Source organism: Girardinichthys multiradiatus, chromosome 24 (genome assembly GCF_021462225.1).
Source record: "Girardinichthys multiradiatus isolate DD_20200921_A chromosome 24, DD_fGirMul_XY1, whole genome shotgun sequence".
Lineage (NCBI taxonomy): Eukaryota > Metazoa > Chordata > Actinopteri > Cyprinodontiformes > Goodeidae > Girardinichthys > Girardinichthys multiradiatus.
The window spans coordinates 19,644,601-19,671,831 of record NC_061816.1 but is presented as its reverse complement, the minus strand read 5'-3'; the positions used below and the strand labels follow the sequence as shown (position 1 = coordinate 19,671,831).

The window sequence follows — 27,231 nt, the reverse complement described above, 5'->3', positions numbered from 1 at the left end:
TAAATCATTTTAAAATTATTTCTAGCCAAAAAAGCAAACATTTCTAACTAATACAGTGTCCCATTATTTTGAGCGAAGTACATTATTTTATTTCTACATTTATTTTGAGGTAACATGCTTTGTCTCAAGAATGAAGTAATATGTTTACAGAAACAGATAAAAAAAATACTGATGATATAGATGATGAGTGTAAATGTGAGTGTAAATACAATCAATGAAAGTAAGGGATGCTCTTTTTGTTTGTTTTTTTTAAGCCTGAAAATTCTTTATTTTATTTTATCCAGAAAAAAAAAAAAAAAAAAACTAGCGTGCTGCGTAAGAGAATACGGGATGACGTCATAGGCACAGGGGGCGTGGCTAAACGCAGTTACTGCTGCTGCGGTTTGGGCGAAGTCCAGAAGGAGAGAAACAGTGCGGCAGACTACAGCCACTCACCTCCAGACAGTTGTCGTGTTTTGTTGGAATTAAACGGATATTATCCTCAGCGAACTGAACTGGACCAAACGGGTAAGTAGAGATTATTTACAGTGTATTTATAACCTGAATTTGTGGCATAGCGGTTGTTTTTTGTCGCCTAAGGAAGCTAACTGTGGCGGCTTTACTGTTTATAATGCTGAGGATAAGTTCTTAAACGGAAGGTGGAGTTAGTTTCTACATATATCCAGCTACTTAAAGCAATAAATACACTTGGTTAACAATGTACGCAGTATGGCTGTATAAAAAGCCGGAATTACGTTTATATGTAAGGCAAGGAATGACAAGACCTTTAACCTTCTTTAGGAGGTAGTCTTTGAATTTAAGTGCCTTATTTAGGGCCTTAGAAACATTCTGCTGACTCCATGTACCTGCAATCACGTATATGTAAATGAATAATCCCATGTCTTTGCAGGGCATGCTTTTTGTATTGCATCTGAGCTATAAAGTTGATAGAAGCAGTGTTAGGAGGTGTTTTATGTGTGTGTGGTACAGGGATGTGAACACATGTGGTCCTGACATCTCACTGCAGTCCTGCTGCTCTTAAGTTTCACTCTGAAGGAGTCAAGGTCAACGATGATCATGCTTCTCAGCTTTAAAATGAGGCCTTTAACTATGACCGGGAGGACTTTATGGGTGGCTCAGTAGTTGGAGCACGGCTTATTAAGGGTGGAAAAGTTTGGGATGTTCTTATTTTCCTTGCCTGGATACGGAAATACAAATCTGATTTTCTAAAAATGATTTGCTGGGAGCCAGGGGAACACAAACAGCAAAAACTGAATAATGCATTTTAAATGTAAAGTGATGGGAGCAAGGAAAGATTGTTTCTATATCTGGAAGTTGAATTTAAAAACGACAGTTTAGTTCTAGTCTTAAAAGTAGACGGGGTGCCTGCCTCCCTGATCTGAGGGCTCCTGTGTGGTCTTGAAAATGATGGAATTTGCTTTTCTCATTTTCCAGGTCTGGATAAGTCTGGACCAAAGAACATGTCGTATAAAATGTTTTGATTTTCAGACCTTAATCTGTTTTCTGTCTAAAAGATCAAACATAGAATTTCTAAGGGATAATGTGCTTCTTATATTTCTTTTTTTTTTCATTTCAAACATTTATTTAACATTACAGCAGATAATAACAGCAATATTTACCCACATACAATATTCACACACTCAACTGAGTGGACAAATGTAAAAGCTTATGTTAACACATGTAACGACAATCAAACCATATATATATATATATATATATATATATATATATATATATATATATATATATATATATATATATATATATATATATATATAATATACACATACATACAGGGGTTGGACATTGAAACTGAAACACCTGTCATTTTAGTGTGGGAGGTTTCATGGCTAAATTGGACCAGCCTGGTAGCTAGTCTTCATTGATTGCACATTGCACCAGTAAGAGCAGAGTGTGAAGGTTCAATTAGCAGGGTAAGAGCACAGTTTTGCTCAAAATATTGAAATGTACACAACATTATGGGTGACATACCAGAGTTCAGAGGACAAATTGTTGGTGCAAGAGGAAGCTGTCTGAAAGGGATGTACGGGTGCTAATCCAGATTGTATCCAAAAAACATAAAACCACGGCTGCCCAAATCACTGCAGAATTAAATGTGCACCTCAACTCTCCTGTTTCCACCAGAACTGTCCGTCGGGAGCTCCACAGGGTCAATATACACGGCCGGGCTGCTATAGCCAAACCTTTGGTCACTCATGCCAATGCCAAACGTCAGTTTCAATGGTGCAAGGAGCGCAGATCTTGGGGTGTGGACAATGTGAAACATGTATTGTTCTCTGATGAGTCCACCTTTACTGTTTTCCCCAAATCCGGGAGAGTTACGGTGTGGAGAAGCCCCAAAGAAGCGTACCACCCAGACTGTTGCATGCCCAGAGTGAAGCATGGGGGTGGATCAGTGATGGTTTGGGCTGCCATATCATGGCATTCCCTTGGCCCAATACTTGTGCTAGATGGGCGCGTCACTGCCAAGGACTACCGAACCATTCTTGAGGACCATGTGCATCCAATGGTTCAAACATTGTACCCTGAAGGCGGTGCTGTGTATCAGGATGACAATGCACCAATACACACAGCAAGACTGGTGAAAGATTGGTTTGATGAACATGAAAGTGAAGTTGAACATCTCCCATGGCCTGCACAGTCACCAGATCTAAATATTATTGAACCACTTTGGGGTGCTTTGGAGGAGCGAGTCAGGAAACGTTTTCCTCCACCAGTATCACGTAGTGACCTGGCCACTATCCTGCAAGAAGAATGGCTTAAAATCCCTCTGACCACTGTGCAGGACTTGTATATGTCATTCCCAAGACGAATTGATGCTGTATTGGCCGCAAAAGGAGGCCCTACACCATACTAATAAATTATTGTCGTCTAAAACAAGGTGTTTCATTTTCATTGTCCAACCCCTATATATATATATAAATATATTTAATTTTTAATTTTTATTTTCTTCTCATTTCTTCAATGACATCTTTTAACAACTACTCCAGAGTATCTCCCGCATGGAAAATGTTTGTCATCAGCAAATAATACCATGTTCATATCTTTAAACATTTCAGTCATTTACATAAATAATAAAGAATTTAGGACCCATAACTGACCCTTGCAGAATCCCACAAGCAATGAGAACTCACATCTCCCAGTTTCACATGCTTCTGTCTGTCACTTAACCTTTAACCTGCTGTAACACAAACCCTCTGATCCTGCAGCTATCCAGCTTTTTAACAGTAAATCAGGATTTATTGTGTTAAAATCTTTTGCAAATATCAACAAACACTCCGGCAGCAATTTTTTTTATTGTCAACAGTAGTTGTTCTGCCCATTGCTTCCAGTATGGCTGGTGTTGTTAATTGTTTTGAACTGAAACCATATTGATTTTCAGTGATGAATTTTAATTTTTCTGAGAATGTGTCCAGTCTATTATTAAACAGTTCTTCTAAAAATTTGGTAACAGAGATTCTGGTCTATAGTTGGAAAACAGATTTTTGTCTGCATTTTTGTGTAATGGGATCACTTTGGCTGTTTTCATTTTATCAGGAAATGAACTAGTTTAAAATGACAGATTACTGATAGATTGTAGCAGTTTTAAAGCCCCTTAATTACATGTTTTACCAAGGACATATCGATGTTGTATAAATCAGTGGATCATTTATTTGTTTTTCTCTTACCATGCTAAGGAACATTGAGTTTGGATTTCGTTCTACTAATTTATCAAACTCTTTTTAGACAAATCTGATCCAAGATTTACAAATAACTTCATTCATGCTGTGCAAAGCCTTCTCGAGCACGTCCCAAAGATTCTCTGTGGGGCTAATGTCTGGACTCTCAGGATGTCTCATGCTCCCTGAACCACTCTTTCACAATTCAAGCCCGATGAATCCTGGCACTGTCATCTTGGAATATGCCCGTGCCATCAGGGAAGAAAACATCCATTGATGGAAGCTGACCTAATTCTTTGGGCACATAATGTTGTTGATCCTAGACTCAACCTACTACAGCAACCCCAGATCATAGTACTGCCCCCACAGGTTTGTACAGTAGGCCCTAGGCATGATGGGTGCATCACTTCATCTGCCTCTCTTCTTACCCTGATGCGCCCATCACTCTAGAACAGGGTAAATCTGGACCCATCAGACCGTATGACCTTCTTCCAGTTCTCCATAATCCACTGTTTATGTTCCCCAGCAAACTGTAGCCTTTCTTTCTGGTTAGCCTCACTGATTAGTGTTTTTTTGCAGCTACACAGCTGTTCAGTTCCAGTCCCCTGAGGTTGCTTTGCATTGTGTGTTACTTTCACTATTAAACATACCCCTGAGTTCTACTGTTGTTTTTCTTCGACCGCATTTCTTCCTCAAAGACGATGGGTCCCCACTATCCTTCCAGTTTTTATTAATGTGCTGGACTGTTCTTAACCCAATTTTGGTAGTTTCTGCAATCTCCTTAGATGTTTTCTCTGCTTGATGCATGCCAATGATTTGACCCTTCTGAAACAGACCAAGGGATGTGTCTTTTAACATGGTTGTTAAAGAAATGAGAAGCAACTCATTGCACCAGTTGGGGTTAAATAACTTGTTGCCAGCTGAAACATAATCGCCCATGCAGTAATTATCCAATAGGAGGCTCGTACCTATTTGCTTAGTTAAATCCAGGAGGCAACTTTTTTTTTTTTTTGGCCAGGCAGTATATGCTTTATTTTAATCTGTGTAGAGTAGTGTACCGAGTAAATAAAAACGAAATTAGTCCGTTTTTACAGTGTAGGTGTTTGCAGCTGCATTTTTCCCATGTTTCCTTTAGCTGAAGACGTATCACTTGAGGTTACAGGCAGAATTTGTCACCGACTGCATCTGAGCATCCCTGGTGGACCGTGACGCGTTTTATTAGACGCCATGGTTGGCGTGACTCATCAGACTCTCCCACTCAGCTGTGAATGAACAGCCCAGGCGAGCAGACGCTTGTTGCTCCGTGCTCATCTGTTTTTGTGCATCTTCTTCTCCACGTGTGGGTAGTTACCAGTACATGCCTGCAGCCCGCTGCTTGTCTGGGTGCTTTCGAGCTGAGGGGACGCAGTTTATGTAATGAGGAGAAGGTTCCTATTCACCCAAAGGTAATCAAATATGTCATGTATCGACTATATAGGTAAGTTAACAAACAGAAAAATTGATGTAATTTTTCTTAACATTACCTAAAATTGATTTGATATTAGTTACCTTACATATTAGAAGCACTGAAATTTCAATGTCCTTGTTCTTTATCTAAGTAAAAGCAAAATGTAAAATGTAAAGCATGTATGGACTCAAAACTAAAAGAATCAGCAGCTTTATGTTTATTTAAAAAATATTTTCTAAGCTGCAGAACATCGTCTCTAAATTGCGAGCACCAATGCGGTCTGCTGCTGATGATGGCTGTTCTCACATAACAGCCTCTTTAATATTGATGAACTTTCGGGGGGCTGACGCATCAGGACGGCGCTGTGTGGTTCGCAGGTTGAGCCGTTTCGCTGTGCTTCCTCTTGTGCATGTCGAACAGCTGTCACAAAGTGACATGGAGCGTGACAACACGTGATGGGGTTTCCTCCTGGCGAGCGCTCATGAGTATCGTCTTGACACAATGAGGAAGAAAAAGGCTCAGATGTTCAGCTTTCAGCTGTTTATGTGCAGCTTGTGATTAGCCTGGGATTATTTAGTGCAAGATTTGGGTGCATGGGAAATGATGGTGGGTTTTCTTTTAAAAATTACACATACAGACTCAAATATATTATTCTGTCTGGATATGTGACTACTCTTCTTGGTAGAAATGGTAAACCTTATTTTAATCTGTTGGTTTCGTGGTACATACCCAGCTGAAATGCACAGTCCACAATTGTTCTATAGGGTTGGAAGTCTAGACCATGAGTCCGAACACATGGTTGTGTCCAAGTTTCAGTCGTCTGGCTGTTGATTTGAGGTGTGCTTAAAGAATTTGGCGTAGGTCCTCCTTATTCTACTGTATCTTCACCTTGGAATAGCCGCTTAAACTTTTATTTATAAGGTTTGTTTATGAGGTTTAGCGCCCGTATTTCTCCAACACATCTGACCATTATTGTACTTAGTGAAACCTTGTTAGAAATATGTAACCAATGCAACTGGGAAGCTGTCGCTCTGATATCTGACCCACCCAGTCATGGTGCCAAACGTGCGACAACTGCGGCCGCCCAGTAAGCCAAAGCGCTGGATCAAGCGTTTGAGAGGCGGCGAGCTGTTACAGTGGGCTTCGGGAGTGCAGGAGAGGAGGGGGTGAGGGCTCGTGCTCGCTGCCTCGTGACAGCATCTGCAGCGTGAGTTTGTTTACTCCCAGAAGCTGAAGACCGGCGTGCGCTGGAACGCTGAGGTCACGCTGACACATTTGGCTGCAGATTTGTGCTGCGATATTGTCTTCGGAGGATCTGGCAGGAAATACTACGTCATGCTGTTTGCCAATAAGTCACTGCAACCTCTTGAGGAATTGGGATATACCTGACTGGGCTCAAAGCTGAAGCACAGACGTGAAGATTTCAATGTGGATGGATGATGAAGCTTGCACACTTTCATCCTGCATGCTTTCTATATGCTGCAGGAAGCTCAGTGGTTTTCTTTTAAATAAACTAGGTTGACTCTTTAATTTCACTTCTGCTTGCAGGGTGCTGCTGTGTGGTATAGTTCTATCTGCACTGAAGTTCCACCATAAAAAGTTATCATTTTCATTTGTCTTGTTTTGTGTATTTTTTTTTGTAACCATTGGTTTTTTTAACATCTCAAAGCTAACTGCGGAGATAGGAATTAATACCTTTGAGGTTTAAATTAAACTGTAGAGAAGCATTTTGTTGCTGCCCATCAATCTAGGGAGGGTTACTATGTATTGAAAACTATTGTATAGAAATAGATTTTTCTTTCTTTGTAGGGAGACATTTAGCCTAACTGCCAATCTTACCAGGAGGAGATTTCTCTGAGAGTTGCACATCAGATCAACCGTGGGCCTTACAGTGATTGAGTTTACAATGATCTCCTCTGTATTTCAAAGTTTTTAAGAGTTGTATATGATCCCATATTCTTGTACGTTCTGCTGCATGAACTAAATGTTTGAACTATCAACAGTGACTGAAGTTTTTTCAGGTTAGGGATTGTGATGAGCACCCATTTAATATTGAGCCGAGTCTTGTGCTGGGGCTTATTTTCAGATTGGCCGGTCCAACTGGGTCCATCCTCGAGAATTGGAAATTGATAAGAACATAATGAAATCTGCATGCATTTTACCATAATGTCTGATAAAGTTATCTTTTCCTTTAGATCAGCAGTCTACTTGTGTCCCTCACAGTAGGGAAATGCACGTGCATTCAAATGCCTTCCTTTAAATGTAACGTTTATAGCTGCAGCCACAGAGTTCAGTGTCAGCAATCCCTCATCCTAAGCAAGCATGTGGCGACAGGAGAAAAGAATGACTCCCTTTCCCCTTCTACAGGAAGAAACACTAATCCTCCTTAACCAAAGCTCTTTAAAAATGCTTAATTTGCATTCAGCAAGCATTAACCACTGAGCTAGGAGTATTTTTTTTTTTTTTATGTGAATGAAAAACTGGGAGAGTATGAAAAGGTAACTGCAGCAATAGGTCTATTAACACGAACAATGGCACAAGACACAGCGATACATGACCGTTGTCCAGGGGGACTTTCTATGGGTTAGCAAAACATAGTTATGGCAAAAATAGGCAATTAATCTATCCAGGAAAGAGACAGATAAAGATTATAGCTCTGAGCCAGAAGAAATTTCCAATGGAAAGAAAAACATGGAGATTATGAAGGTATGACAGCATTATCTGTTAATGGAAAAAATACTCTTATATATTGAAGCACTGAGCCAGAAGCACTCTTTATGGAAAAGAAACAGGACAGTAGACAGAGGTAATAGCAGCAACAGCTCACTCAATGGTTCCACTAAGGAAAGAAACACGGCTCAGCACACAAAGACCGAAGTACCTTCTGACGAAGCTAAATTTTGGAATAGAATAAGAAAATGCTGTGCAAATATTCCAAATAGCATACTCAGGTTTAAAGAAATGTGCAACTGAGTAGGTTCATTTAAAAAATGTACATATGTGCATGTATATTTGTGTTTAACAAAACAACAGGCTATTTGTAAGAAGGCAAGGCAACTAGAGATGGGTACCTTTCACATTTGAACCCATACGGTACCGATGCCTGGTACCTGGGAATCGATACGGTACTCAACTGTACCAGTTTTCTGTAATTTTGTGTGTGTTTATGTGGTAATAAATGTTAATTCATTTAATAATAAAACCTCAAAATTTTTCAATTTAACATATTTATTTCTCAATATATAAACTTTAATGAATATGTCAAAAAAACATCCAGGTGTTTGTATTGTAACACCTCAGTTGTTTCAAACATTTCTTCTCCCATGTTTCTGGTTGCAGGCGACGAGTTGCTAACGGTTGCAGGCGAGCTAACGGATCTGGGGCTGATGAAAGTTGCTCTACAGCCTTAAGAAAAATTTTGTGCTTAACCAGGTGCTTCCTCAGATTAGAAGCATTCCTGCCGCTGGTCTTGCATTTCGTGTCACAAATAATGCAGCAAGCGTAATCTGCACTGCAGAAAGGGAATCGATACTCTGTAGTACCGATGGAATTCGGTCAGCACCTATAAAAGTACCGAATTCGTTACCCATCCCTAAAGGCAAGTTTATTTGTATTTCAGTAACAAGAGAATTCAAAGTGCTTTACATGATGAAAACATAAGAAAAGAAAACACAAAAAAAGTACATTGCGATGGTATAATAAATGAAAGAATGGAAGAAAAATTGGACTATGAGACTAGCAGTGGAAAAAGTGTGCATATAACAGCAGGAATGTAAGCACTTATTGAGTTTGTTGGGAGCATTGATGGTTTTAAAGTCCAACAGCAGCTGGGAGGAAGGACCTGTAATAACCTTCTTTGTGCACCTAAGATGCAGTGGTCTGTCACTGAAGGAGCTCTAGAGTTCTGCATTGGCTTCATGCATGGGGTGGGAGACATTGTCCAACCGTGATGCTATGTTTGCCAGAGTCCTTCTGTCTCCCACCACCTGCAGTGGGTTGAGGGGCCATTCTTAGACACCGCTGGCCTTCCTGATGAGTTTATCTAACGGCTTCCTCTTGGCTGTAGATCAGCTGCTGCTCCAACATACTACACCATAGAAGATGGCTGATGCCACCCCACTGTGTCAAAAAAGTGCTGAGCTAGGAGTTAATAGCTTTGGTTTGGCCACAGTTAAACACAGAGACACTAACTCAGCAGTACTTTCTATGGAAAAGAAACAAACAGGCAAAAAGTTATTTCTGACAGTTTCATATATTTTTATATATCCACATCAAAGTTGGTAGGGTTTAATTCCATTCAGAGATGTTCCAGAAGTGAAAACCTATCCTTAACAGCCAAGTAAGATGGCATTTTCAACTTGCTCTGTTAGAATTTTCAATCATTAGTCAGTTTTTACAGAAGCAATTGTTGTGTTTATGTTTATATATTTGCTCCATTTGTAAGTCAGATGACTTTCCAGGGTTGATAAAGATCTACTGTTAGTGTGCAGTTACATGTATTATGTTACATGTCCTGATAGGTTCCACTATAGTACTGAAACTACATCAATTTAATTTTAGCTCTAATTAGGTTAACCTTTTTGTAGCTATAAGCTACTCTGTGTTAAGATACTTCCTCAAATAACAGGAGGAACATAGTTTTTTTTTTTTTTTTTGAGTCCCTGACAGTTTTACAATCTCACTTTCAGAGGTTTATAGATGTTGCTTCAAGTTTCTACTCACCAGTGAAGTAAAAGAGGGCAGGAAGCTTAATGCACCATGTGTTCTGAGGTATGGGTTACGCTTAACAAAGAGGAAACAAACACTGAAATCAGCCCCAGAACCAAGTTTGCTTTATATAATGGTTTAATTAGAGATGCATCTGTTTGGCTTTTTTTCTCATTTTTTGCATTGATAGCAACTGTAATAAGCAGAGAAATGGATGATGGTGAGAGCTCATGGAGATGCTCAGTACGTCACTGTGTGTGTTTCTGTGTTTGAGGCTCACACCGATGCTCATTTTCATGTGAAAGGGCCACAGCTGCTCTGTCCCAATAAAGAAATTATTCATGCCTCATTCTGATGCCCATCCCCGAGGGTGGATGCGTTCTGACAGGGGAGCATCTCCCATTTTGGTCCAGTCCTGCAGCCTGATGACTAAACCGGGGCTTGTTTATGTTGTTGTTGTTATTCAGTTTCAGTGCTGGAAACTAGCTTCAAAACGATGAAACTGACTAATATAAAGCCCCTCTGGAATTAGTCAGTTTCAGAAAGCGGGTGTCTGGATAATTGCAGTAATGCAGCTGTAAAGGTTTTGATGAGTCACAGTGTGGCTCTAGAACAGCTGGTATTCTGTCCACCACCTTATGAAGCAACAGACAAAATAATGGATGTTGGCCTTTTTTCAGTGTGTACGAAATTCAGAGCAGAATAGCATTAATGAAAAACTGTTTTCAAACCAGTTTTGGGATATAAAGAGTCAATTGTTAATTTTTTAAACATTAACTGATGACATATTAGAAAGCTTAGATGTGTATATATATATATATATATATATATATATATATATATATATATATATATATATATATATATATATATATATATATATATATATATAATTTAAAAAAAGGAACTACAACTCGTACGTCAACCTAGGAACCAGTGTTGCTAGGGGGAAACAGCACTTCCTGAGAGCGCACCCAACAGTCTGGATTCACCCCAGTAAAATGTTGCAGTGAGTCACCCACTTGCCCCCCAAAACAAATTTCCAATGTTCCAATAAATATTTTTAACTACGAGCAGAATGTCCATTTTAAGACAGTCTGGGGGACGGCTAAACAATTGTTGTTTCCCGCTGGATGCCAGTAGCTTCATTGTGTCAGTTGGGTGGTGTAGTTTTATTATGACAACCCATGGGACTCCTGGTCTCGGGCGACCAAGGCCTCTGTGGCATCTGTCCAGCCGGATCCAACCCTTTGTAGTTTCGAGATTCAGGAGCTTTGGTAGCCATGTTTCAAAAAAGGCCAAATCCCCTCAATACTTTCCTTAACACTGAAGATCCGTATGTTGTCTCCGTGTGAGCGCGCCTCCTGGCCATCCACCAGTGATAGTGTAGCAGCTAACTTGTTCTCCATAGCAAGCATTCTGTTCTGCAACCCAGTTATATTGTCCTCAGCATCCAAGATACGACTCTCTGCTTCTTCCACTCTCTTTGCATCAGACTCTAATTTTGCCGCAATAGTGTCCAACTTAGCTGAGAACGCAGAAAATGTATTCTCCATGATGGCAGCAACCTTCGCAGTAATGTCTGTGGCCAGGGCGGTGACAACCACCGCTATGCTCGCATTAGCCTCCGCCATGTTTCCATCTTTGTTAGCTGCCTCGTTGTTTGCCTGGTGTCGGGTATTTTGGAACTCCGATCATTTACTTTTTATTACTTGGGAGACAATTGTTAATTTTGACATCAGATTTTCATTTAGTTGAAGTCTATAGTGTTTCAGCTAAAATGTAATTTAGTCTAGTTTTGGTTTAATCATCCACTAAAACTAGACATTTAAGCTGACTAAATTTAATACCTATTTAGTTGCCTAAAGTATGAAGTCAGAGATAAATGCTTTTTAGGGTTTCTTACTTCTTTAGGAAATATCATTTCTTTATAGTTACATGAAAATATGTGTTCAAGGATGGAATGGAGTACTGATGAACTTAAATCTGCATTTGCTTTTTTAATAAATTTCGGATAACCAAAAATCCTTAATAACAGCATACTGAAAATTGAAATGGTCTGATTTGGTTTTCTTAAATTTTACATATTGCCATCTGGCTTGTTGTACCTGAACGATATATTTATATATGCAATGTTCCAATTGTTTCTGCAAGTGCTGTGTTAATCTAAAATATTCCAGATGAAGGGGAGACCCTTTATGCCACCAAGGATTAAACTAAAACAAATTAGTGAAATATTGTCATTCCTCAAAGTCTGTCAGAAACAGGAAGGGTAAACTATCTAGTGCAAAGAGTTAGAAACTACAATAAAAGCCAAGAATGAAGCAGATCTTTGGTTTCATCCTGTTTATCTGTCAGAATAAACTCAGTTTATTGATTGTGTCCATCATCCATCCATCCATTGTCTTCCGCTTATCTGGGCTTGGGTCACGGGGGCAGCAGCCTAAGGAGAGAGACCCCAGACTTCCCTCTTCCCAGCCACGTGGGCCAGCACGTCTGGGGGAATTAACCGAGAAACATAGTCCCTCCAGCATGTCCTGGGTCTTCATCTGGGCCTCCTCTGGGTGGGACGTGCCCAGAACACCTCACCAGGGAGGCATCCAGGAGGCATCCTAACCAGATGCCCGAGCCACCTCAACTGGCTCCTCTCGACGTGGACAAGCAGCGGCTCTACTCTGACTCCCTCCCGGATGACTGAGCTTTTCACCTTATCTCTAAGGGAGAGCCCAGACACCATGCGGACGAAACTCATTTCAGCCGCTTGTATCTGTGATCTCGTTCTTTTGGTCATGACCCAAAGCTCATGACCATAGATGAGGGTAGGAACGTAGATCAACTGGTAAATCGAGAGCTTCGCTTTTTGACTCAGTTCTCTCTTCACCACGACAGACCGGTACAGCACCCGCATCACTGCTGACGCAGCACCAATCCATCTATCAATCTCCCGCTCCATTTTTCCCTCATTCGTGAACAAGACGCCAAGATGAACTCCTCCACTTGAGGCTGGACCTCCCCCTGACCCGGAGAAGGCACTCTAGCCTTTTCCGGCTCAAGAACATGGCCTCGGACTTGGAGGCACTGATTCTCATCCTGGCCGCTTCACACTCGGCTGCGAAATGCTCCAGTGAGAGCTGTAGATCACGAGCTGATGAAGGCAATAGGACCACATCATCCGCAAAAAGCAGAGACGCAATTCTACGGCCACCAGAACAGATCCCCTCAACACCTTGGCTGCCCTTAGAAATTCTGTCCATAAAAGTTGTAAACAGAATCTGTGACAAAGGACAACCTTGGCGGAGTCCAACCCTCACCGGAAACAAGTTCAACTTACTGCCGGCAATGCGAACCAAGCTCTGACACTTGTCATACAGGGACCTAACATCCTGTATCAAAGGGCCTGGTACCCCATACCCCCGGAGTACCCCCCACAGGATTCAACGAGGGACACGGTCGAACGCCTTCTCCAAGACCAAAAAGCACATGTAGACTGGTTGGGCAAACTCCCGTCCACCCTCCTGTGTTCATCATAAAAATAAAATCCTCATCTTCAGCTAGGTCATTTTGAGATGCTGTGACTTTCTTTGCTTTCTGCTGTTCAGGATTATCTGAAGTCTTGTTAGTCTGACTAACAAGACAGAGAAGGGGAAAATATTAACACCTACTACAATTATTAATTAGTTAAGATGGTACTGACAGTTTTAAATCAGATTATTGGGAAATAACCACCGTAATGTTTCACAACACTGAAGCTACTAAAACCCTACACCCTACACCCTGATAGCTAACAACAACTCTCCTCACTGCTTCATGCAGCATAACAAACAGAAGAAGAGGTGGTAGCTAACAGCTACTTCACTAGTAATATCATTAATACTCTTTCAATACCTAGCGTTGGAAAATCCTCTGGCAGTTCAGGATGCAAAACTAAAGTATGTATCCCTCAGAACCGTTAAGTTGATCCCAGGTCTAACTGATGTCTCTCCAAGTTTCTTGTGTTTCTGACGGTTATTGCTGTTTCGAATGTGGTGGGAAACCTTCCTATATGTCCTATATGTGAATTTCTTCACATCTCTCCAGTAGTGTCTCGCTGCAAACCGTGGGACAAATCTCCACTGTGGACATGTGACACCACCTTGTCCTGGATGCTCATTTCGTCCTGCTCAGGAGGACCGGCAGTGGTTTCACACCAAACCTTCGAAACGCTTTGTACAGTGCCAGAGTCTGGTTTCTGGAGCGGATTACGCCAGTGTGAACCCATCCCAAACCTTGAAATGGATCAGAGAACCATACACTGGCACGGTTTATCCGGACCCTCTAGCAGTTCAAATCTATTGTTTAAAAAATATACATAAGAAGTCCCTTTGGCAATCGATGGTGATTTCACCATCATGTTTTAGGGATGCTCTTTTTCCTTCCCTTAAACTTTTATTAATACATAGAAGCTTGTCTTGTGACGTGACAGAAAGAAAAGTTCAACATGAATGAATACTCTTGTAAGACACAGAGTTGAATCGATTTTCAGCAATAAGATGACAAACACTGGTCAAAATGTTTTTTTCATTCATCTGATAAAGAGCTTCATCAAAGAGATCCTCACTTCTTACAGAAACTTGTGCCTGTCTGTGTCAAGGGAAAAATGTTTATCCTCCCCCAACCTTTAGGAGGATTTATTATGATCTGGCCAAACCAGACCTGATTTTCTTTGACAATTAGTCAAATGAAACATGTGTCAACTTGCCCATTTCCTTTTTCTACAGAAAATAACTTAAACTGTCTGTTTCAGATTTGTTTCATCACTGAGCTCTACTTAACTGTCTTATTTTTCCCTCTGTTGTGTTTGACAGGCATCAAGAAAAGAACCAACTTTGGCCGTTTTAAGCCTTTCTTGGTTCCTTGAGTGAGAGAAAGGGCTGCTTGGCAAGAGGAAGCACTGAAACGTGAGTTTCACCATGTATGGTCAACTGCACTGTCTGTCCCTGAATCTGGCTTTTGTGCCTGAAGTTTAAACCACAGACAGAAGCTGTAAACACGCTCAGAGACTGTTGCTCTTCAGAGAAACTAATGCACGTACATGTCAGACGCTTCTTCCTGCTGCGAGTTTTAAACTAGATTCCCAGAATGCTGCAGAAATCATGAGCTCCCTTACAGATTTCTTCCATTTCTACCTTCTAGCTGTTTTACACTTAAGTGTTTCAGATCATCAACCTTATTTTTACATCAGACAAAGAACCTGAGTCAGTTTTCAAATGAATATTTTATTTATTAAGGGAGAGAAGCTATCCAAACCAACCTGGCCCTATGTGGACCACAGTGAGAGCCATCAAATGGAGAAAACATCTGCAAATAAAGTGGTCCCCTGAAGGCATGGATGGTCCAGATAGGCTCCGGCAAATTTTACCCCAGCCTGAATGCGACTGTTTTAAATCACTGGCTTCTCTGTCTGCATCTTTTGTCTTCAATGTGGACACACTGGTGTTTATGACAGGCTTGATGTTTGGTGTGTTGTTCCTTTGCATCCTAACTGACTTCCTTTTCTCTGAAGGTGGCAGATTGGGTCTTCTTCCAGATTCTTGCAAAGTAATGGCATACCTGAATAACCTGTACTTAGTTTCTAACAGAAAACAAAACTAAAGTAGTGTTTATTGTATATGACAAACATTCTGAGTGTATAGTTATAGTTGGCCTGAACCTGTGATACATCAGCCAGGCTCTAACAGACCAAAATCCACATTATATATATGCCAGATATGGGTTGTCAAGAGTTCTGGCAAGCTTTCACTGAGGTTTATACAAACAGTGTGTGCCCCAGTTTATGTGACTCACAGACCTACACACACTTGGATCCCATGCGGGCTAAATTTGGAGCTACCTTATATGGCTGCTTATCCTCATTCCCTGTAGCAACACTGAATATCTAGTTGGACTATGCTTCAAACTGGTAAATGACTGTCATCTTCAACTCTGAACGGTCAAAGTTTCTAGGCTTTATCTTTGCTTTGTAGCGTGTTATCCCTGGTCTAAATCATCTTAGAACGAGCCCTGTAGATATGTTTGACTGTCTGTACATACAGAAGAGAACAAGCAATAAACGTCTGTTGGAAGTTATGAAGAAACTTAGATTATGATGACGTGATGAATAAAATTGGAGGTGAGTAAGCCCTTCTGGACATTTCTGCCGTTGGAAATGGAAAAAGTGACTTCAGTTGGCCTGGAAAATTCCTGCTAGATTTGAAAATAAAGGAGCCGAATTGTATGTATTTTTCTTTCTTTTTCAAACACACCATGCTTAAAGGGATCACTTTTACTGGACTTCTTTTAGAAAACGAGTAAATTGAATCTCTAATAAATAGGAAGCATCAAATTATCACTGCAGTAGCACACAAGCATAATAAATATCCCGTATTCCCCCAGAATTACCTGTGTTATTCTCCTTATTGCCGTCCATATTAATACATGTAAACACATTTGATGGAGCACAGGAGCTCTGAAACCTTCCGGCTCCTCTCTGGATTTATTCCAAAGACTTTAGTGGTCCGTGATTACACTACAGTTCAATAAAAGTGACGGTGCTTGCTGAAACACACCACGTGCAGACCGTAAATCCCACTGACGAGGTCACCAGAGCTTCCTTTGCTCTTGGTTGTGCTTCAGCTGAAACCTGCTCTCGGCAAATCATTCAGCGCCCTATTCTATTCTATTATTAATGTTTGAATAGAAAATAATAATATTATTATAAATATTCTGCAACTAAACAATAAAAATGAGTTTAGTTATATTTTGATCAAAAAAGAAAATTATTTTATTTATTTGATTTATCAATATTTTTACCTTAACTTGTGTAACCTTCCCTCAATCTTTTTATGTAATATATAAATATAAAAATAAATCAATAGATCAATCAGCTCAATCATATTATTAATTGCTATTATTATGACTATTACGTGTGAATTATTTCCCCTCAACGTTTTTATTTAATAGAAAAAAAAAACTAAATTGATACAAAATAATAATAATCATCGTACCAATTAATATAAAATTAAATGACTTTAGATATATCTTAAGTATTATGAAATTTTATTTTAATCATTTTATTAAATCTTTAAATTATGTAATTTTTTATTAATTTATGTTTTTAACATCACTGCTTTCTTTTTCCCCAAGCTTGTTTCCATATTTTTGTTTTCCTACAATTATTTATTCATTGATTTATCTTTTTTTTTTTGAACTAATGTTTTAAAGAAAAGGGAAATTAACAAAATAGCCTGTTTCTGTAAAAGCTGCTAGGTTAGTCTCTTTAAATTACTCAACACTTCTCACTGGTAATTACAAATTTGATCAGCCTTAGCTTATTAAAGAGGAACTAAACCCCAAATCAACATTTTTTTTTTGCATCTTGATGTTACTGTGCATTTTTTAAAATTTCTTGTAAACCTGTTTAATTTTGCAATATTTGTCCTAAAACCGTCTTAGTTCTGTCATCTTTGGGTTGAACGGTGGCTACTGCAGTTGAACGAGTTGTTCTTTTACATTGAGTTTAGTTTGAAGGAAATATTTTTTGCGGGATGAATACTACTTTTTTTTTTTTTTTTATTAAGAGCAGTTTTTAAACAGCACTTAATACAAAATTTAAATAGGGAGACATTTATTTGTGGGGAAAAATACAACATAAAATAGTTTCCCTAGCAACAAGCAAGGGACTCCCTGTTGACAGTCAACAGGGAGTCCCTTTCTTGTTGCTAGGGAAACTATTTTATGTATTTTGTTTGGTACTGCATTGCATTCATCACACCCAGGAATACAGACAGTTTCCTGCATTTCGATTGGTTGGGAGGGGGCAGCAGAAGGAGGGTCTTCCCCAAGGTATTATTAACAGAAGCTGCCCAGAGGCCGATATTATCTCTGGAGGAGCTGCAAAGATCCACAACTCAGGTGGGAGAATGTTTTGACAGGACTTGTGGTAGTAGTGCACTTCACAAATATGACCTTTATGGAAGAGTCGTAAGAAGAAACCAAGTGTTGAAAAAAAAGCTATAAGAAGTCATGTTTGCAGTTTCACACGGCAGTGGCTGGATCATGCTGTGGGAATACTTTTCTTCTGGATAGCAATGCATACCACACCTTTCAGGTTTTTATTTGTAAAACATATTGAAAACAAAGTATCATTTCCTTCCACTTCAATTATACACCAATATTTGTGTGTTTCTCACATAACGACCCGATAAAATACATGAAGATTAATGTGGTTGTAACATGTCAAACGGTGAAAAAGTTGAATGTGGTATTGCTTTACAGAACACTTTAGTTTTATGTTGGGCAATGCTTCTTTTTGTAGATCTCTAAATCAAGTCTGCAAGATCTGGAAATTGTTTTTCATTTTTTAAACAATAACAATGGATTGTCAGGTCGTCACAGTCTATGTGCTGGAACATGTAAAGCAGCTCATACTCTCATGCAAACTCAATTCAAATTCAGATGTAAATTATTTTGACCCGCATTCGTCCATGAAGGGCCGCAGCTGCTTGCTCCAGATGTTTGACACATGTAGGATGTTCATAAAGTGGGACGCTGTCAGTGCTGGAGCCCATATGCCAGGAAGTAGGCCAGACCATCGATAAAACAAGACCCCTCTGTGTGTGTGTGTGTGTGTGTGTGTGTCTGTATGAAACATTACATGATATGGACGTCAGGTTTTAGCACTTAGTAATGGCGGAACATTTTCTGAAAGCTGATTTTAGGTTGAGGTTTAAGCTTTTCTAATCATTTCTTTGGATTACTTCCTCTCAGAACATTCTAGGAATGCTAATCTATTACATTTAATTTTTATTGTTAACTCAGACCGGAATAAATAATATTTCAACTGTAAATGGAGTTGAATTTGACTCCTAGTGCAGAGATCGTTTTCCAACTTGCACTAGATCTCTATGTTGGAACCACCTACCATCCCCTGTGTTCACAGCTTTCATCCAAATAGGTTAATTGCTCTGTATTAAACTGGGACAGAAGCAACAGAGACAGTGAGAGCAAGACGGCCACCCTCCCAAAAGGCAGTTCAGAATGTCCTAACTTTCCCTAAAAGTAAAGCCAGAGACAAGGATGTAAACATGAACGATGTAAAACAACTGGAATAGAATATATATTGCAGGATGGAGCCTCGTGAAATACAAATTTGTAGTTTTTATAGATTATAAACAACCTGAGAATCAGGATTCCTACTCACTGTGGAAAGTCTGGAATTTAACGTTTTGTCCAGGTCTGAGATGGTATCCATCCGTCCATCCATCCAATATGTTGAAGACCACTGATGTAGCGTTAGGCAGAGGTTTTGGACTCTAGTAATATTTTTACAGGAAGGAGCATAAAATAATTTTGAACTATTTACAGTTCTTGTTACTATATTGGAAGAAAGCACACACCCTTTAAATCCTAAAGTTGGTTGTATTTTGTACAGATCAGGGATGTTTGGGGTACATTTAATTTCTTTCCTCTTTGTTTAGTAATGACAGTGTGGATTCTGTTGTGTGCATTTCAGAACCCAGCAACGGCCAGATCGTTTAGAGTTTAAACCCTAGACTCTACAAAGGGTGTCCTTTCTTTTTTACTATGACTGTAGCTGTGTGACGTCCTGTGCGGCCTGCTCTCTTTTCAGTGTTGCTGTCTGCATCTTGTTCCCTGTTTCTGTTCTCCATAGACTTTCCCCTTCACTGCAGTCGCTGCACGACATCAGTGCCCCTAAAATCCTCTGATATTGTTACATCAGTGATGGCAGCAAATGTATTCATAAAGTCACACATTCTCTTCCTGCTCACCTTCAGTCTTGTTTTCTATCTCTTTATCTCCTTATTTGTCACCATCTTCCTTAATTTTTTGTTGTACTCTTCTGATTTTTAGACTTCTGACACTTTGAGACATTTAAGTATTTGGACACAGAAGTCCCAATCTCCTAGAAGCACATTAGTGCCATCTGAGAAAGCATCAAGCACTCATGAGTTAACTCCAGCACAAAAAGTAATAATTGGCTTATTATTAAATATTAATAAATCCCTTACATGTAGCTCGACTACAGACATTTGGTAGTGATCATTTGTTCAAACAGAATCTCTTAAATTAAACTGGATCTGCAAATCCTAAAGTAGTCTTCAGTTTATTCCTCAGTTTCTGGAGACAACGTTCCTTTCTCACGGTTCTGAATCTTTTCAAATGAGATTGATCTGGCTGTGGAAAGGCTGTTCCTTCTGCTTTTTTACTTTCACTGAAAAACAAAACAAAGGAAACCAGTTACAAGTGGGATTCTTAGTGCAGGAGACCAGGGCCCGTATTCACAAAGATCCTCATGGTCCTTTCAGAGAGCTCCTAACTTGGCCTAAAAGGTCAGAGTTCCCTGCCAAGAACTCCTAGCTTCAGAGTGATTCTGTTCACTGCTGAGAGCCACTCTGAGCGAGGAGACGACAGAACTTCCTATCTTAGTGAGGAGGTGTAGTTGACCCCGGTGCCAGGTGTGGCGCTGTGATTGGTGGTTGCAAAAAAACAAAAAAAACAAATGCGCTTCTAGTGATCAGTGGAGAGAAATTAACCGATGATAGAATTTAGACTGGATTCAGACATGTGTAAATCATGATGTTAAAATTTAGCAAGATTAAATTAATTGTCTCACAACATCAACATGTTTGAACGTAGCTTATTTACACGCTCGTCATTATTTTTGATTCGTTTATTATTATGTTACTCACCATGCTGGTTGTTTTCATACTGCATCTATTTTATATTAATTCAATAAATTAATTAATATTTAATTAATTAAATAGAGAAAAAAGGTGATGAAAACCGAACTGAACAGAGGAGCAGAGCCTGCTGGTGGAGGAGAAGAGAGGAATGTTGAAAGGTAGATTTGGTCCTGGGAGCACAGTGTGAACAGGCATTCCCAACAGATCAATGGTCATTCCCTCTGCTTCCAGAACCAGCCTGGAATGTGAGCAGCTTTGGTACCTGCTGCGATCAGAAGCTAGAGAGGAGATGGCAGCACACCAGAGAACTTCTCCACAGATGGGAGATTTTGAGATTTTCATTTTTTTCCAAATTTATTTTTCGGAGGCATTTTACAGTGTGTAAATATTTAATAATCCTGTAATATATTGTTTGTAATTTTGTTCACTCTTTATTCATGGGTATTTATTATTGTTTCCATTATTTATTTATCCTTCCTAATATTACCTTACTAGAGGTGGATCTTTAATCCAATTTTGTGTTATTTGCTGTTATTTTACCTTTTAACTTTACGTTCTCTCTCTGTTTTTTCTCTTTCTAGAAGCTACACCTGGCCTGGTTCTGAGTTTAGGTGTGGGACCTTCCTGGAAGGGGACATCATCCAAGCTTCTGTTGCTAACAACTTAATGCTCACCTTCTACCAAGGATTCACTTGGCCCTGTCTTTCAGTGTTTAACCCTGTCTCTCTCCTAGACATATCCACTGGCTGAGCTTCTACTGTAACTAACTCTATGTGCTCTCTTTCATCTTCTAGACTTGAAAACTGGCTCAGAGTTCATCAGCTTAGCTGTCTTTCTCTCATAGATGAAACCTCTAAAGCAGCTATAACCATTAATGTTTTAATTTTCTTTCCCATAGAAACTACTCCTGGATCAGTGCTTCTGTGTTCTTTTTTGTCTCTGCTCAGATGGCCGCTCACATTGGTTCTGGTTCGGGTTCTGCTGGAGATTTCTTCCTGTTAAAATAGAGTTTTCCTCTCCGCTGTCACTACATGCATGCTCAGTATGAAGGATTGCTGCAAAGTCAACACAAGTGACTGTCCTCTGTCACTACACGCTCATCCGGGGGGAGGGACTGACTGGATGCAATCTGCTGGGTTTCCTTAGATAGAAAAACTGAATCTGACTGCACTGTTTGATAGTAAGGATTAATTGAAATGTATGTACCTGACTTGAAATCTGTCTGGTTTGATTGAATTGACTTTTTAAAGTAACTTGAGACAATGTGATGTGAATTGGCGCTATATAAATAAAACTGAATTGAAACTGAATTGAATTAATTTTGCCCTAAGGGGATGATAAGGTTAACGCTGTCTCTATATTAATAACTAAATAATTATTATAGAAGTTTGTGTTCATTTACTCGACTGTTTAGGGGGTGGATCTCTGCACGATCGAGCCAGTAGCGTTTTATTAATTCACTGTTATTCATTGTTTGGAGAATATCTCTCCTTTCTCTGTGTCTTTCCACCATCTTCTCTGCTTAAGACACTCTTAGGCTCACTAAAAGGTCTTCTCAGCATTTCCTCACGTTAGGTGCTCTCTTTAAGTCCTAAGGTGCTTCGTGAATAACTGATCTTACCGAGGGAAAATTCTACGAAAAATCGTAGAATTCGAGAAATTCTACGATTTTTTTTTTATGTCAGTAGGAGCTACTTTTGTGCCTGGTTCACACGGCAGGATGTTTGCCCCAATCTTCCCCTGCCGACATGCCCCGATCATTGTGATGGATCTTAAGATAATCTCATGAGATATTCCCGCTGTGTGTGGTGTGTTAAGAGTGATCTAGTCTGCTTGGAAGGACGTCGGGACAATTCCGACCTCAAATCGGGGATATTCAACATGTTGCATTGTCTTGGCCCGATATCTTACCGTGTGGGATGATCCCTGAGGACAAAACGAGCCCACAGCCTGTTGAACGTGATATGTTGCCAATCAGAAAGCAGGTTGACAGAAACACAGAAGGGAATTACTCTGAACTCACGCTTGCTCTCGAGAGGGTTTGCGAGATTTCCCATCTGACATCTGAATGTTTGTGAGTGAAATCTGTTCATGTGTGGTGTGTTGTTCTGGACACCACAAATTGTAGGAGTAAACCCGTTATACGATGTATTAAGTTTTCCAACAGCTTCTATGCTAATGCTTAATCAATCATCAATATACAGAAAAGTCCCCAACTTAATGACAAATCTGCAGTAACATTGCTCTGAATAAGAATCATTTGGCTGTTGTGGAAATTTCTAACTTTTGGTCTATCATTTAACACTGAAAACACATTCTTCCTTTCTCTCTCCCCTTAGAGCTGGTGAAGCATTCGGCGGATCAACCGTGGATCTTTGCAGGACCTCGTCACATGGGAGTGCGCGTCCGCACGCGTGAGGGTGTCCTGTCGCCGTCCTGTCGCCCGCTGTTCCTGGACCGACATGGCGGGCGGCCGAGAACGCAGTTCACGAATACAGAGACCATGGTCGGTGTACCGGGCCAACACCTTTGAGCTTTCCAGCGAGATGATTGGCCTGGCACTCGCAGGTGAGGAGTCACAGGATTTAAATCTTCTGTGGCTCAGCGGGAAGAGTAGTCATTAAGTTGAGGTCTGTAAGTTGTGGGTTTGATTCCAGGTTGCTCTCCTGTCACATGTTACCGTGCAGTTAACTTTGTGTAAAAGCTCTTTGAGACATTCGCTTGACTAGAAAATTGCTATATAAGTTCAGTCTATTTTAAACCATGGCTTCATCAGATTTTGGCTTTTCAGGAAATAGTCAGGACCCAGATGAGCCTGTTTTGGAGTTCAGTATTGGTGAGTATTACCACAGTATCTTCAGGAAACTACCTGAGTACCTCTTGGTTTGTGCCTTAATGATTGTAGAAGTGTTGTTGGTTTATTCCAGCCTGCACAGAGCTGGCGACTCCTGCTGTAGAACGAAAACCCAACAGCTTTGTAGCAGTGAGCTGCACAACCCCGCCACAGGCCTTCTGGACCAAACATGCCCAGACTGAAATCATTGAGGTCGGTCTCTTCAGAGGAACTACATGCAATTACATGTCTCATTTATGTGTCAAAATAAACTGAAAACCAGTTTTGAAGGATGAGTTATTTTCTTATTCCAGGGAATGTTTCAGTTTAAGAAAGCAGTAAGGAAATCTGTTATATTCATCAGAATATTTGAATTATTGTTTAGAGCTGGTTTTTCATGCAAAAAAGAGATGGCGAGCTGTATAACCCCACATAATTGAAAATACTCGTACTCGTCGTCTTCCGCTTATTCGGGACCGGGTCGCGGGGGCAGCAGACTCAGCAGAGACGCCCAGACATCCACCTCCCCAGACAGCTCCTCCAGCTCCTCCGGGTGGAGCCCAAGGCGTTCCCAGGCCAGCCGAGAGACATAGTCCCTCCAACGTATCCTGGGCCGTCCCCTGGGCCTCCTCCCGGTGGGACGTGCCTGGAACACCTCCTGAGGGAGGCGTCCAGGAGGCATCCGGTATAGATGCCCAAGCCACCTCAACTGGCTCCTCTCGATGTGGAGGAGTAGCGGCTCTACTCCGAGCCCCTCCTGGGTGGCCGAGCTCCTCACCCTATCTCTAAGGGAGTGCCCAGCCACCCTACGGAGGAAGCTCATTTCAGCCGCTTGTATCCGGAATCTCGTTCTTTCGGTCATGACCCAACGGTCATGGCCATAGGTGAGGGTAGGAACGTAGACCGACCGGTAAATTGAGAGCTTTGCTTTTCGGCTCAGCTCTCTCTTCACCACAACGGACCAGCACAGTGCCCCCATTACCGATCTGTCTGTCAATCTCCCGCTCCATTTTTCCCTCACTCGTGAACAAGACCCTGAGATATTTAAACTCCTCCACTTGAGGCAGGAACTCCCCTCCAACCTGAAGAGGACAGGCCACCCTTTTCCGGTCGAGGACCATGGCCTCAGACTTGGAGGAGCTGATCTTCATCCCAGCCGCTTCACACTCAGCTGCGAACTGCCCCAATGCATGCTGTAGGTCTTGGCTATAGGGGGCCAGCAGGACCACGTCATCTGCAAAAAGAAGAGACAAAATCCACTGGTCCCCAAACCAGACCCCCTCCGGTCCTTGGCTGTGTCTAGAAATCCTGTCCATAAAAGTTATGAACAGGACCGGTGACAAAGGGCAGCCCTGCCGGAGTCCAACATGCACCGGGAACAGGACCAACTTAGTGCGGCAATGCGGACCAAACTCCTGCTCCGCTTGTACAGGGACCGGATGGCCCCTAATAAAGGGACCCGATTCCATACTCCTGGAGCACCCCCCACAGGGCATCACGAGGGACACAGTCGAATGCCTTCTCCAGGTCCACAAAACACATGTGAACCGGTTGAACCCTCGAGCACCCTGTAGAGGGTATAGAGCTGGTCCAGTGTTCCACGGCTGGGACGAAAACCACACTGCTCCTCCTGAAGCCGAGGTTCGACTATCGGCCGGACTCTCCTCTCCAATACCCTGGCGTAGGCCTTACCAGGGAGGCTGAGGAGTGTGATCCCCCTGTAGTTGGAACACACCCTCCGGTCCCCCTTCTTATGAAGAGGGGCCACCACTCCAGTCTGCCAGTCCAGAGGCAATGTCCCCGACCGCCACGCAATGTTGAAGAGGCATGTCAACCATGACAGCCCTACAACATCCAGAGACTTGAGGTACTCAGGGCGGATCTCATCCACCCCCGAAGCCTTGCCACCGCGGAGCTTTTTAACCACCTCGGTGACTTCAGCCTGGGTGATGAAAGAGTCCAACCCCGAGTCCCCAGCCTCTGTTTCCACCACGGAATGCGTGATGGCAGGATTGAGGAGATCCTCGAAGTACTCCTTCCACCGCCCGATAATGTCCTCAGTCGAGGTCAGCAGTCTCCCGCCCCCACTATAAACAGTGTTGGCGAAGCACTGCTTCCCCCTCCTGAGGCAACGGACGGTTTGCCAGAATCGCTTCGAGGCCAACCGGTAGTCCTTCTCCATGGCCTCACCGAACTCCTCCCAGGCCCGAGTTTTTGCCTCTGCCACAGCCCGGGCCGCAGCACGCTTGGCCTCACGGTACCAGAAGCCGCCTCAGGGGTCCCACAAGCCAAACAAAGCCGATAGGACTCCTTCTTCAGCTTGACAGCATCCCTTACTGCCGGTGTCCACCACCGGGTTCTGGGATTCCCGCCATGACAGGCACCGCAGACCTTACGGCTGCAGCTACGGGCAGCAGCATCGACAATAGATGCGGAGAACATGGTCCACTCGGACCCTATGTCTCCAACATCCCCCGGGATCTGGTCAAAGCTCTCCTGGAGGTGGGAGTTGAATACATCCCTGGCTGAGGGCTCTGCTAGGTGTTCCCAGCAGACCCTCACTATGCGCTTGGGCCTGCCAAGTCTGTCCGGCTTTCTCCTCCTCCAGCGGATCCAACTCACCACCAGGTGGCGATCAGTGGACAGCTCAGCCCCTCTCTTCACCCGAGTGTCCAAAACATGCGGCCGAAGGTCTGATGATACGACAACAATGTCGATCATCGACCTCCTGCCTAGGGTGTCCTGGTGCCAAGTGCACTGATGGACACCCATATGTTTGAACATGGTGTTCATTATGGACAATCCGTGAATAGCACAGAAGTCCAATAACAAAACACCACTCGGATTCAGATCGGGGAGGCCATTCCTCCCGATCACACCTCTCCAGGTGTCACTGTCGTTTCCCACGTGGGCGTTGAAGTCCCCCAGCAGAATAATGGAGTTCCGGGAGTGGCACTATCCAGCACCCCCGACAGGGACACCAAGAAGGCCGGGTACTCCGCAATACCGCTCGGCCCATAGGCCGAGACGACAGTCAGAGACCTATCCCCAACCCGAAGGAGCAGGAATACGACCCTCTCATCCACTGGTGTAAACCCCAACACGAGACGGCTGATATCTCTCGACCTCCCGCACAAGCTCAGGCTCCTTTCCCCCCAGCGAGGTGACATTCCACGTCTCTAGAGCCAGCCTAAGCATCCGGGGATCGGGCCGCTGAGGTCTCCACCTTCCTCCGCCACCCAATCCTCTTTGCACCGGTCCCTCACGGTTCCCCCTGCAGGTGGTGGGCCCATTCATTATTAATATTTATTAATAATCACTCCATAGTCTATTTTGTATTAATTTAATTATGTAATAAAAACAAAATTAAAACCTTTACATTGACATTCATTATTTTAGTTACTATTAATTCTTAGAGGGAAGAGTTGTCTAAAATAACAATGGAAATTCAAAGTATTATCTATTTGGATTAAAGGCTTAACTTGTAACAAAAGCTTTGCTTGATCTCTATTTAAATAAAGGACTTGTGGTGTGGTTATATGATGTCTAATGTTAACTTGCAGTTCAAAGTTTGGGAGAGGAGTAAAAGGTAGAAAGGATTGAAAATTTCCAAAACACCAGGGTCTGGATCTTGTGTCTCATTGAGCCCGACTGGAACTACACTTCTCCAAGTCCCGTTTCTCAACTCGGCTGATGATTTCCCCACAACAGCTGTTTTTTGTTTTTTTTTTGGCATGAAGGTTCGTCACGGCAGGTGGCGGACAGCTTGTCTGGCCCAGGTTGTTGGATTTTTAGATGGTTGTCTGTTTCGGATTAGGTGCCAACTCGTATCCCCAGTCAAAT

At 41.8% G+C, this 27,231-nt stretch overlaps 1 protein-coding gene across 15 annotated transcripts in view; it reads left to right on the top strand.

The window, feature by feature from the left end:
- Positions 1-365: 365 nt before the first annotated feature.
- Positions 366-27,231, top strand: part of LOC124861363 (inositol polyphosphate-4-phosphatase type I A-like) — a 53,051-nt gene continuing 26,185 nt past the window's right edge. For 14 of the 15 annotated variants that reach the window (XM_047355042.1, XM_047355040.1, XM_047355043.1 and 11 more), the window contains exons 1-5: positions 366-507; positions 14,679-14,771; positions 22,895-23,123; positions 23,347-23,391; positions 23,483-23,601. In XM_047355042.1, the coding sequence (XP_047210998.1) occupies positions 23,018-23,123; positions 23,347-23,391; positions 23,483-23,601 (270 nt within the window). In that variant the 5' untranslated portion in view covers positions 366-507; positions 14,679-14,771; positions 22,895-23,017. Of the gene's footprint in view, positions 508-14,678; positions 14,772-17,605; positions 17,764-22,894; positions 23,124-23,346; positions 23,392-23,482; positions 23,602-27,231 lie in introns of those variants that run through there. The other variant, XM_047355029.1, reaches the window with a different exon arrangement.